Source organism: Spodoptera frugiperda, chromosome 15 (genome assembly GCF_023101765.2).
Source record: "Spodoptera frugiperda isolate SF20-4 chromosome 15, AGI-APGP_CSIRO_Sfru_2.0, whole genome shotgun sequence".
In the NCBI taxonomy this organism is placed as follows: domain Eukaryota; kingdom Metazoa; phylum Arthropoda; class Insecta; order Lepidoptera; family Noctuidae; genus Spodoptera; species Spodoptera frugiperda.
In genome coordinates this window covers 12344109-12356986 of record NC_064226.1, presented here as the reverse complement: position 1 = coordinate 12356986, position 12878 = coordinate 12344109, and the positions used below count along the sequence as shown (strand labels likewise).

General features: G+C 33.2%; 1 protein-coding gene across 18 annotated transcripts in view; it reads left to right on the top strand.

The window, feature by feature from the left end:
* The first annotated feature begins 227 nt into the window (after positions 1–227).
* LOC118282029 (kinesin-like protein KIF13B) overlaps positions 228–12878 on the top strand; it is a 107810-nt gene continuing 95159 nt past the window's right edge. For 17 of the 18 annotated variants that reach the window (XM_050698900.1, XM_050698907.1, XM_050698897.1 and 14 more), the window contains exons 1-2: positions 229–444; positions 5095–5182. In XM_050698900.1, coding sequence (XP_050554857.1) covers positions 390–444; positions 5095–5182 — 143 coding nt within the window. In that variant the 5' untranslated portion in view covers positions 229–389. Of the gene's footprint in view, positions 445–5094; positions 5183–12878 lie in introns of all 18 variants that reach the window. The other variant, XM_050698895.1, reaches the window with a different exon arrangement.

Sequence of the window (12878 nt, the reverse complement as noted above, 5' to 3'; positions counted from 1 at the left end):
ATTAGTACGAATTTTGGATATTTTCGACAGTTTGAAAGCCAAAGCTTACATATAAATTCAATTTTTATGAATTTGAGATATAAATAATGGCTAGATGCTAAAATATCTGTTATTATAATACAGGTGCTGAATAAAAATTATCTAGTTCGACATAACAGTTTATGAATCGATTTAACTCATAAATTGATAAGGACAGAAGATACGTCAAGCACTATTGAACGTTGTAAAAACAACATGGCGGACAGTGTCAATCCGGGAACGTCGTGATCGTAACGTGAAATAATGAATTTTGTTGTTTTAGAATATGGGTGAATATGTGCAATAATTTACTTAACAATTGTGTGCTAAGTGTTGTGTTTTAATTGTATTTGTGTTATCTGAGTGTCAAAATGGCCACGGATAAGATTAAAGTAGCCGTTCGGGTTCGTCCTTTTAACAGGCGAGGTAAGCTGGTTTCATTTTGCTATTAAATAAAGAAATCGCTATCACTCAGGTGACTACGTTGTTTTAGTTTATCTGTGTACTTTGTGCATAAAATATACAAGATAAAATAAGCGGTATTTGTTCGAATGTTCTACATGATAGACTGAAAATAATTGATTAGGTACTTCTCTAGAAATTGTAATCTAAATTATTTACTTAATATTTATTAAGTATTGCTTTTTATTGTGAGTAGTAGTTTAGTTACAAATTGTTTTATTTTTTAGTAAAGTTGATTCCATGCAAATAAGAATAGATGTCCCGTTTTGAGCACAAGTTATTGTTTATTTACAAATGCATGAAAGAAACCTTTGTTCCTTATTTTTTAAATACAGGTTTTATAAATTATTTTATTGATATATTATTAATTACAAAATTAATCTTCTATAAATCTGTATCTTTTATATTAAAAGTTGTAGAAATATTATGTATCACTCGAGATTATGCAGAAAAATGCTGTAATAATTCATAGCTTGGCTGGAAAGCAATTTCCTATTCTTAGTTTTATAATAATCTTTTATTAAGTATTTAATTTATATGAAGTATAGAATATTATGTGAACAAAATAATAAACTACCGAACTAGGCACCTAAAATGTATTGATTAATCAATATTACTTTATTTTTAACCAAAATGATAGTAAAATTCCAATATCTACATTTCATTACGAGTCTAGATCCTTCTTTAGATAAACTTCTTAGTAAATATTACATAATTTGTAACTATTAACTTGTTATTTTTAACCTAATTGCCTAGTCACATTCTTTGAATTATTTACTTTTCCTATTATATTTCTTTATCAACAACTTAGTCATATTTCAAAATAATTATAGCCTTGCTAGTTTTGTAATGAATCATTCTTACATTTCTGTTGTTGCCTCATTCTGGTATGAGGATGTTAATTAAAAGAATATTTCTTTGTTAGGGCAACTGGCAATGTGTAATATTCTTCCAAAAAGTTTTAATGTTCAATATAGTAATGAGAATTAAAAAGTTATGAATGCAATCATAAAAGAAAACTAATTTTGTTGGTTTTTATTCAACTCTTCATCATCTAGAATGCTTGTTTACTTGAGCCACAATGTATTTTTATTATGTATTGTTAAGTCAATTTTACACTCTATTTTTTCACCATTATATTGGCCACAAGATGCCCACTGCTGAACATAGACCTCCCGCAATTACTTTCAGAATGGCTGATTGAAATATCTATTTAATTTTACAGAAATTAATGCTTCCATTGATTTTCAGTAGTTTCTGGATAAGGACAATATTTGCTTACTATATCAAAAAATCTTTTCTTTCAGTATGAATGGCTATTTTGGTATCTAAATATCTGAGGAAAGTAGTTACTTGTATTATGTTATCATTATTGGGAATTACCTAAAAATACACAGCTGTAAGTTATTATCAACATTGCAATGAACATAATTACTGGCATATTATAAACATTATAATAATAATTAGGTATGTTGTTTCCCATTTCAGAGAAAACCCCACTTATTTCCACCCTATAAATAATTATTAATTGGAAAATGTGGCACATAAAGTGATAAAGTACATTATATTTAAATATACTATGCAGTGTTTTTATCATCAATGTCAGAATTATTTAAAATGTTAAAAATACGAACATGTTGCAATAAAATAGGTACTCATTTAACATTTAAATTCCATGATACCAACTAATGTCGAAACTCGAAACACGCCCGATCTTTTCTAGCAATCATTATTCACTGCATTTTTAAAACCTACCCAGATAGATAAATGTTCCAAAATATATTTTGTCGTGTATTTAGTCCGATATCGGAAAACGGATTCGTAAATCTGAAAAGAAATATATTCGACATCGTACACCTGTTTCGCCTCTACAATGAAAATGTATGGATTGGATCAGCATAACGACACTGGAAACAACAGCTGGGTGACCTACATATTATTTTATCTATCATTCATCAGCCCTATTGTGGAATCGTGTTTATAATTCTTGTTCTCGTCAGCCGTACTATACACGAAGAAAATGATCAATTTTATACTGGTTATTGTTACTATCAACCTATTTTTATATATTATAAATGGTTTTGAAACAGCTTATCGTTATAGGATTATTATAACAAGTTTATGAATATTATCGCGGCTGCCTTTAAGGCTTCTTTGTACATTGACTTTATGATTCCAGTGCTCATCCACGTAGGTACTATACTGATAACAAGCAGATTTTTTTTATCAATTCTTGTTACCTAATTACTAATCATCGCTAGAAAATACTGAGATCATCAAAGACTATACAATAAATCGTTTAACCTTGACAAAGACGTTTGAATGACTTTGTTAGTAAATAGTTGAGTAAGTCTCGAGATCACATTAAAACAAGAATGCACGCTCACTTGCATTCGTCATGGTAAATAAACTCGTGGAAATCCTCGATGTGATTGCTGCTGTTCTACTTTCAGCAAACCGTCTTTTACGTAATTTGTCAAATCGATTCTAGACTGGACTCCACGTCCAAGTTGCGACACGCATCGCTTCGATGAACACCATTTCTTTTTTTTACCACAGGAATTCGGCATCTTTTAGTGCTTTGGACATTTATCGTACAACACGCAATGAAATATCACTTAATCGAGTCGGCATTGCTCACCCGAAATTGCAATATAGCCAGCAGAAATGAAAGAATGTAATAAATTCATACACACGAACTAAATGTAATGCAGACAAGATACAGTTTGCATGTGCGTGATTTCATGATTGAGTGTTTTAGAAATTGCCTACCCATTTTATCAGGTTTCTGAAGGCCAGAAGTTTTGAAGATGCGATTAGGTTGCAATTTACAACATATTGCCTGTATGTCATTTATTCACATCTGTCTGTCTTGTCGTCTAGGCGAGTATAATACCGTTTATTTTACATAAACCTAGGCGTACATAAAATGGTCTAGTAAAACCGGATTTGAAAGAGCATCGCCACGGACGTACAGTCCGACCTCGGCTTGACTCACTACTCGTACATAATTACATACATACCTCCCTACTTACTATTTAAATTATTGTTGCATAATTTATGTTGGTTTTTATTGGAGGTTTTCTCGACACATAAGCTTGTAACCAAATTACTGAAAGTGCTCCACTCCAATAGAAACATTATTGTTTACTACAGCGTCCTACCTTTGTCTCGAAACAGGTTGTATGTTTTCTGAAAGAGTAGTGTCGTGATACCTTTTAAGGCAATGGTATCTCTACCGTCCACCTTGATGGTAGACGAGAAAAATACCTGAATTATTAAGTAGGATGTAGGATCATTACAAATCGAGTTCGGCTTAGCAGGCCACGTAGATCTAAATAGTTAGTTATGGGCTCATTTAAACAAAAGACCGACGATTAAGTAATATATATAAGTTTATTCATTTTTTTTCTGAAGTGACTGTACCCAAAGAAGATCAGAAGTACTTAGGCATTTACTTAAAATTATCATGTAAATATCGTCGAAGTATTACTTAATGATAATACTGTCAGTGTGAAGGACATTTAATGACATTATTCAACGGAAACATAAAAACTCTAACTTTACCAATGTCTAAATATTATAATTTCTGAGAAAATAATATTTTACGTAAACATTTAGGTACCTATGTAAATCTAAGTAACTAGTGACGCGATTTAGAAACAACAATAAGTGTTAGTTTAGCAGTAATAATATCGTGTTTTCCTGTTACTTCATTTATAAATACGAGTTCTGTTGAACAAACAATATACATTCTTATCTAAGGCACTTACAATACTGTATCATTAATCCGACACATGCACTAATGACCGCAGACCATCGTATGACCTGAATCCTAATTACCTGCCCAGTTTATTATTGGTCTCTCACAATTTACCATTACCATTACCTTTGCCCGAAATAAGGTGATTACGAATTCTGGTCGCCAAGGTGTTCCCATTCTGTATTGGCATTAAATTCACTGGTACAAATTACACACGGTTTTTTTTCGTAATTTTGTGTGTTAGGTAACTATGTCGCTGATGCAGAGAATGAAATGTACATAACTAGTAAAGTAAGGTATGTTAGTAGTAACTTGTTTGTTAGTTTTGGTTTTCCACCAATTGTAGGAAACTTTTCTTTCTAACTAGGTATGCCAAGATTGCATTCTACTACAAGAAAACTATTACAGCAAAGGCTTTTTTGGCTTTCTTCGTTCTAAATGCTATTTATTAAATTCAAAATCGTGGTAACTTAATTAGATATTCCTCTCTAGAGAATATCTCTACAAAAAGTCGTCTTGGAAAATCCCAGCCACATGTTCCGCGTCACCAGACCACGGTGTTTGGTTCCTTATAACTAAAAAGGTTCTTATTTTTAACCTTAGAATGAGTCACAGATGTATATTGGTAGGTTGGCAGGGTTGCGTGCACGAACTTTAAAACATTCACACGAAAAATCAATTAGGTACCTACGTAGGCCTGGGCCAATTAGGTCAAAAGGTTATTACAGGACTAACGTAAGTCATGCCGTATGACGTCATAGCAGTACCGTCATATTTTGTCAACCTTTGTCACCATCATTGATGTTAAAGTTTCAACTGTCAATTCCTAATTTACCCTTTTTTGTTTCCAGAACTCGAACTGGGTACACAATGCGTGGTGGAAATGGAGAATCAGCAGACGATTCTGCAGATTCCGCAGTCGGCGCACGAAAAAGAAAGGTACGGTTTGCAAGTTATTATTTAAATGTAATTATATTCTGACCATTATCATAACGGATGTACTTAATTTGCATAAGAAAAACATGATTTATTCCTTTTCATTGTAACAAAGTAACTAACTAGTTAGTTTCATTATTGTAGCTTAAATTCGCCCTTAGAATAAAGGGAAGTTTGTTGTAATAGTTATTGTTTCTTAACCTTGGAGGGGTATTATGTACTTAAATATAAAAGAAAGGTAAATTAGTTGTTGGTAACGCCCCTGATCTCCAGTCTAACCAGCGATAAATATATCAGGGTCTAGTTTAATTTCTTTGTGAGTCAAACTATAGTAGTATTACTTACATTAAATTAATAACATACTCGCTTTGTTATGTTGTAAATATTTCCGTAATATATTTCCGTATCGACCTTACAAATCATCCTTGCCCTACATGAAGGCGAACAGTATCTTAGCGGATAGGAAGACTGAAATAAGGTCGAATGCGCTCTTCAATCAACTTTGTGCAACGAATCTTTTTGTTATCAATGTCATCTCTTTTTATAGTTATTCACTTGAAATGATAGACCTTTTTTATTATACACTGACGTGACGCGACGTTTCTTATTCGGCTCACAGCTCTGTAAACACAATACCAAAATATTATCTTTAGTAGTTATGGTATGTGTTTAAAAATGCGATGTAATCGTACAGAATTGTGTTGCCAAATTCGTGGTAGCAAAGTAGGCACATACCTGACGTCGGAGATGCTCTGATTGGCGCGTTACTACCGCAGGTTGCGTTACGCAAGTGGCGCTTGCGCATAAACAAAAATGTGAACATTAATGGAAATGGTGACAAGGGAATATACATACGCCTTTTTTTTTCAAAATAAGTATAAAATAGCTACAATTAAAGAAAGAAAGCTTGGTGTACTGTATAAGATTTTTCTAACAGTAATAAAATCTAATTGTAACGGCGACGTGACGACGACGTTTAAAAAAGTGACTATGAAATTAATGTAGAGCAAAAAATAAAATTACTTGCTGAAACGGCCTTAGGGTTGTCCAGTTTACCAGTATAATTAATTACGGACAATGGTTGAGGCGAAAATAAAATTTGAAGTAAACAAAAGCGGTTGCTCCTGAAGCTTATCGTGGTTTTGTTGCCTCGCTGTTAATTACTAGCGCCTGTCTAACCTTGGGCTTTCTAGATATTAATTTGAATTATGTCGGAACTTGTAATTTAAGTTCATGCTTATATTTTCTCTTTGCATAATGCCATTACCTCTATGATTGGTCACGACGTCTGCCAATTATTTTGCTTTTCGAAAGTCCCTAGTATGGTCTTGTGCTAGCAAACAACTAACTTATTAGTTTACTGGAAAATGAAGTACATACATATTTAGTTACTTTTCCTAATAAAACAGAAATGATATGGATATGCACTTAATTAAAAATTGATTAAGATAGTATTGTTTTAAATGGCAGATATTTGGGCTCCTTATAAATAAAAATAAATATCTAAAGAGATATTGTGAAACTACAAAAATACTCAGCTGGTGTTGAATTTTGGGTGCACTTTTTATACCTACTTAACAAAATACTGAAATTAATAAATATAAACCTGAAAGCGTAAAGATTTTATCAAACCTGATGTCGGCCGAAGGAAATTGAGTAATCTAATTAGGTACAATAATTAATGATTCAAGGCGTTGATATGTTTAATAACAATACAATAAGCATATCATACTACTCATATCCGGAAAGCGGAAATTAGCATTGGTTTTGAAAAAGCAATGTATGATTCATGAATTTAAATTGTTTATGAATAATAAATAAACTGGCATCTGTAAAATCATATGGAGTTCCAAAAGCCGGTGAACGAAAACATTGTTTCCTGAGCATAAATAAATATTGTTTTCACATCAAAGGTACGTTACATTTCAAATATGTAACTTAACCAGAAATATAATGATTGTTTTACTTTTACATTCATTTTTCGTTTATATACCAAGAACTAAAACGTTTACTGCTTTACAAAAATGCCCGGTTACACATAAATCAATGTGGGTTTTTGAAATTTAAATTTTCACTAACGCCATGTTTTAAATTCGCCCGACCAACCGTTCGGGAGCGGTGCCGAAAGGTTAGATTTGCATTTCATTTCACACGTTAGTTGTATGAAAATCTTTTACGTTTGAAAATGGTTGGGTTGAATGTCTAAAACATTTATAAATATTATTTTAGTTCGTAGAAAATTCTACAAAACGAGATATTTTATGTGCAAAACTAGGTTTAAAATTGTATGTTATTTAAATTCTCATTTTAGGAAAATCTACACATTTTCTTTAGCTTTTCTTTCTTTAACAATAGCTTATCGAAAACGTGAGAAAGATGCAATCTTTGAAGCAAGATCATGAAGGTGTTTAACAAGTCTTGAAGCATAAAATGTATGTGCAAACGTTACTGCATATATTTGAACTACACTGCAGCTAAAATTTTCAAAAGCAATGTCCGTGTGACGAGTGCCACCCATTTCCCAGATGGTGCTCGTAGCCATAATAGTTGGGCGTTAGTCTGGAAAACAGAGATCCCTTGCGAGTTCCCACAATACAGCGTGTTCCATTTGAAACTCCGCAAGTCTGTGCTATGTAGTTTTGCGCTCAATTCTTTTTCCAAGCCGTTTTCCTCTCCCTCGTATATTTTGCACGACTATTTTTGGCCTCCGCGCTTTCAATTTCATTCTACGTTCACTGCGAGACCTGTTTTACATGACATTAGAATTTAAATTATATTGTTTTTATTTACATGATCCACCTTACTTTTTACTACGACGTAAATTGCGATGTTTTACAATCATAATCTTAGTATTACGGGCCTCTGCAGTTTATGTTTCTTGTCTGTCGTATGTTATAGTTAATTGTCACATACAATCCATAAATATCACACGGAGCAAGAACTATCTAGACAATTGTATAAAATAAATAAATATAATTCCTTATTCCTATATTTTTCCTGCAGCTGGAAGAGCTTAAAATGACCAGAAGGACTTTTATGTTATAGCCAGTGTAAAGTCTAAACCTCGCCGCTGCAGAAGCACAGGTGCTACACACGATTACTTAAGAAACTTCTCCACACACATTTTAGGTCATGAATTATATTGTCCATGCATTTTATCCTCTAAATAAAACATGAAATGGGGGTTATAAAACGCAGTCCACCTGCATTATGCAAATTGTTGGCGAGTTTGCGGCAAAATTAGTTTCTTACGTCACATACTTTTAAAACACAGTGTTTTTGCGGTTAAATGACGCAAAGATTCGGAGTTGTTATATAAAATGAATAATAAATCTAATTTTATGTTGTAACTAGGTCTCGGTCTTCTCTATGCTTCGTTGAGTTGTGAATGTTGTGATCGATTAAAATCTAAGCTTCAGTACCGTTACTCAGGTATACCAAATCTTAGTGCTTGTTTGCGAACATGATTTCGAGGTTCGTGACCGCGGCTTTTTTGTCCGCCTGATAATTCAGCAATGAATTGTCTGCATTTATCTCATTCACAACACAGATTACTTATCTGTTCGTATTTATAAAGTACAACAACATCGTCCGAGTCGAGAAGCCTCAGGTCGTTGATCTATTTGCGGAGTTAACATTTTTTATTAACTACATCTCACTTATGTTGTTGTATAAAATGTTTATTTGCAACTAGTAGTTTCTGTTGCGAAAACATATATTTGTAATTTATTGCAAATGTTATTCTGAGATGTAAACATTAAGCAGTCATGGTCGTGAGAGCGATGTCCTCGAAACACTAGACTGCAGTAGTTACTAACTTGAACGTTTTCATGATCACGAAACCAAACGAGTTAACTTTATACTTTAAATCTGGCTTGACCTTCTTATTTTTGATAATTAATCCTGGCCTTGGCTCATGCAAATATGAATTGTATTGTAGTAAAACTAGATGCTATAATGCGGCAATATTGGCCGGTAGTTTCTTCCTTCCGAAGTCTCACAGCCTTGTATAATATACAGTCATCGATTCAATAAATGAATAGTTAAAGCGGAGGTGCGTGTCGTGCGATCAGACACGCGACTTGTCGTTTGTTGTATCGATTGACCCAAATGTATTTATTGTCGTACCTTAGCCTGTTCTTATGGGAGAGCAGCCGTCCAGTAGCCACTAATAATACGATTTATACTAAGCCTCTTTAGCGGCAATTTCCAAGAATCCACCGGTAATAAATTAAGATTATGGATATTGACATTGCCAAGCCTTAAACGCTTTTGTCGTATACCCTATTAAGATTAACTAATCGTAAGTTGTGGAGTTATTGAAAGCTAGAATAATTTAGCACATATTAAGATCAACAATCGTGGTTTCAATTACCTTAATATTTTCAATATTAATTTTAGAGATGTCTTCTTGTGTTTTCTAATGCATAAATCCGTGTGTAAACAGTATACACTATCTATGAAAAATCCTTCATAAAATATCTAATATCCTGTAATCTGCTAGCTCCTATTTATGGTTTTAACATAAAGGAGATTAAATCAAAGGAAAACAATTACCTTTTGCCTAATGCATGGCTTTCAACAGCTTTAGTTAAATCATGCCTGCTATCATGTTATGTCAGGCGAACATTTGTAATGAAAATCGTTATTTCTGAACTGAAATATTATTTTAATTAGTATTTTTCACAACTAAAATAAATAACTAACACTTTTTAAAAAGGGGTTTAGAAGGAAATACCTTTGCGGAAATTATTTCAAAACTTGAAAAAGAAAAGTCGGTACGACATTAGTAGAAATGAACTCGGTTTCCATTTATGTTGTTACAATTATATTTTTACGACTGGCTCGTTTGTTAAACTTATTTTGTTATTCATGAACCAGATAAAATAATAAAACATAGTGTACTTTGCGCATCCCTTATCTCTGTAGCCTTTTGCGTGGGTTGAGTAAAGGTCATATTTTATTCCAGGTTTTAAGTCTGTAAAGCATGAAATAGTATTTATACATTTTATACGTTCATCCTCTTTATGATTTAAAACTACATTTTCCTTGTAAACATGGAATACCTAAACAGTTGGTACACATGGTAAATAGCTGTTTGACTTTTTCTTCCCTACCGCACTGCAATCTCGCGTGTTTTTCTCTAAGAGCTCGGCTTAGACCATGCTGTTCGTGATTTCCAGAGGACCCCTAACAATCTCTTTGTGCACGACCTCATTTTGTGTTGAATGCTCGCTTTTAATAGAGCCCCCAAGTCGCTGTCGGATAAACATCTACGTATAGATGATGTCTAAGTTTGTCTTTGAATATTTTTAACCCTATTCAAATTACTCATACATATTTAGAAATATTCAAGTTAGAATAACTTACATCCTACATTTAACCTCTTAATTTTACAAAGATGGTTACATTTAAGTATTTTAGTGAAAGGATAATTAATTAGATAGTAATAAAGAAGTTTAACGTTAAATCTTTTTCGATGAATCATGAGTTTCCGACATTAGGGCTAAGTGACACATTCGGCTCAGACAGAATAAGAAGTAAAAAGTCGAGGTCGGAAAATACAAGTAAAAATACTAAGTAAAGGAATTCAATTTGAAAGTTCCTCCAGAGAGAAGATGGACTAATTACATTACGTGAAGTAGCAAACTGTGACAATTTACTGCCTCTGTTTCACCCACAAAACTTTTCCTAACAAAAATTGGATTAGTACTCCATTTAGACACATTTTTATTTTAGTTTTTCAGTTAAAGTTCTAATGTACAGAATGTCATTTTATTTCTTTAGTTAAGGGCCGTGTTGTAATTAACTTGTAAAGTTTTCTATTAAACGTTTTATCCCTCTATGTATTTGCATAAACACACAATGGAATTCAAATTAGGTAAAACTATACGAATAAATTCACCCCATGTTACACGACTCTCAAAATGGTGCCCTTCAAATTAATTACTTTGAAGATAGTAAAGTAAGTAAAGAGTACCTACGTGAGCGCAATTTGGTACCGTTTTCAACTCCAGTTGCTAGTAGCGATAACGTTAAATGGACATTTTGATGAACTGATAGGTGAAACTGATGGGACAATGCCACCATTTTGCCAAGAGTTAGATAAGACTGTTTGGTATTTATTTTAGTAGCTGTACATTCTATAAATGTTTGTAGTCTATTAAATTCTGAAATGAACCTAACAATTTTCGTTTTTCGTCATGACACGAACTATGAAAATTGTAGAATTTCAATGTTTACATAAAAATGTAATCCATTAGTTGATCATACATATTTGATTACAAACTGAACCATTTTTGTAAATATTTGAAATGGTCGAATGCAGTCATCAATCAACTCAGTGTTCTGATACGTTGCGCATAATAGCTATGCAAATACGTATTCGGTAAATAACCATTATAACAGGACCTTATTTCCAAGTTAAGGTATTATCGACGAAAACCGCTATAATGCTGATCTCCTTAAAATACCAACTCGTGAAATATGGACCTGAATTAGCTGTCCTGCTCTAGGCTCTATCTTCAATCGATAGCATAACTACGTAGTTATGCTCCGATACCTAAGGCAATAAATTCCCTTATAAAGCAAACCCATTAAATAGGATACCCATTTCAAACGATTAGAGGCTTGTGAATTGCCAAAATGGTTTCATCGGTTACTTCGACTGCAAATCGCGATTACAGAACAATAAATCGACAATGTAATCTCATTTATATTAGAACCCTTGTTCATTTCCTTAGTAGCGCATTAGATATCTTTGAATCGAGGGGTAAAGGTGAAAATCCTCCAAGTTCAGTTACAACAAATATCACTTGATTTCCTTTGATGCCATTAAGTTTTACAGATTGGGTCGTTACAGTCTTCAATTTACCGTACCATTCGGTGGCAACTTGAAGGTTTTGGAGAACCATTGTCTTTATAAGCATTTCAACTTTCATCTTTTTAATTTCACTTTAACTTGAATGAAGCTTTCAACTGCAAACTTAGCAATCTTGTAACTCTTACCTAATATTCTTCCACGAAAAGTTTTTTATGGATTTATTTGAAATTGCTTAAAACAATCGTTAAATCTTAACATTTCGTACCAATGAAAAGTGAAAAAAATATCAAGCCGGTGCCATTCTCTTTAATTTTTTTTCGTCTGATTACAAAATCCAATATCGTTTTCGCTCAATACGTCGCTCAGAGAATTTTGCAACAAGGCTGGTACAGGCCATTATTATTGTTAAAATTGCCGTTAGCTTTGTATTCCGAGTCCCTTTCTGTCGGAAAATAGACCTAATTGCATTACTCGAGCCTTGGGGCTGAGTGGGTCGTGTCGAGGATTTAGGGATAACTATAAGAAGACTGTAGTGATGTCGTGTTGGCTGGAAGTGTTCGTAAAAGGGAATAAAATATATCGGTGGCATTTCTTGATGGATTGCGGAGTGACTTACAGACGCTACGAGTGTGAGTGACTTGCGATTTTATGTGTCGGACGTGAGCAGTGTAGTAACCGATATAACGATAGTCGTAAATACAAGAAGAATTATTTGAAAGCTTTGGCAAACTGCTGTGATTATCTGGCCTAATTTCGTTTCCTACTACGCTACAATGCTGTAAATTGGAAGGCTTTGTGACTATTACAATGACCAATGGAATACAAACTAGCGTTCTTTCTATTGAAATCGTAAAGCAGAATTCGATTGTGGATAAA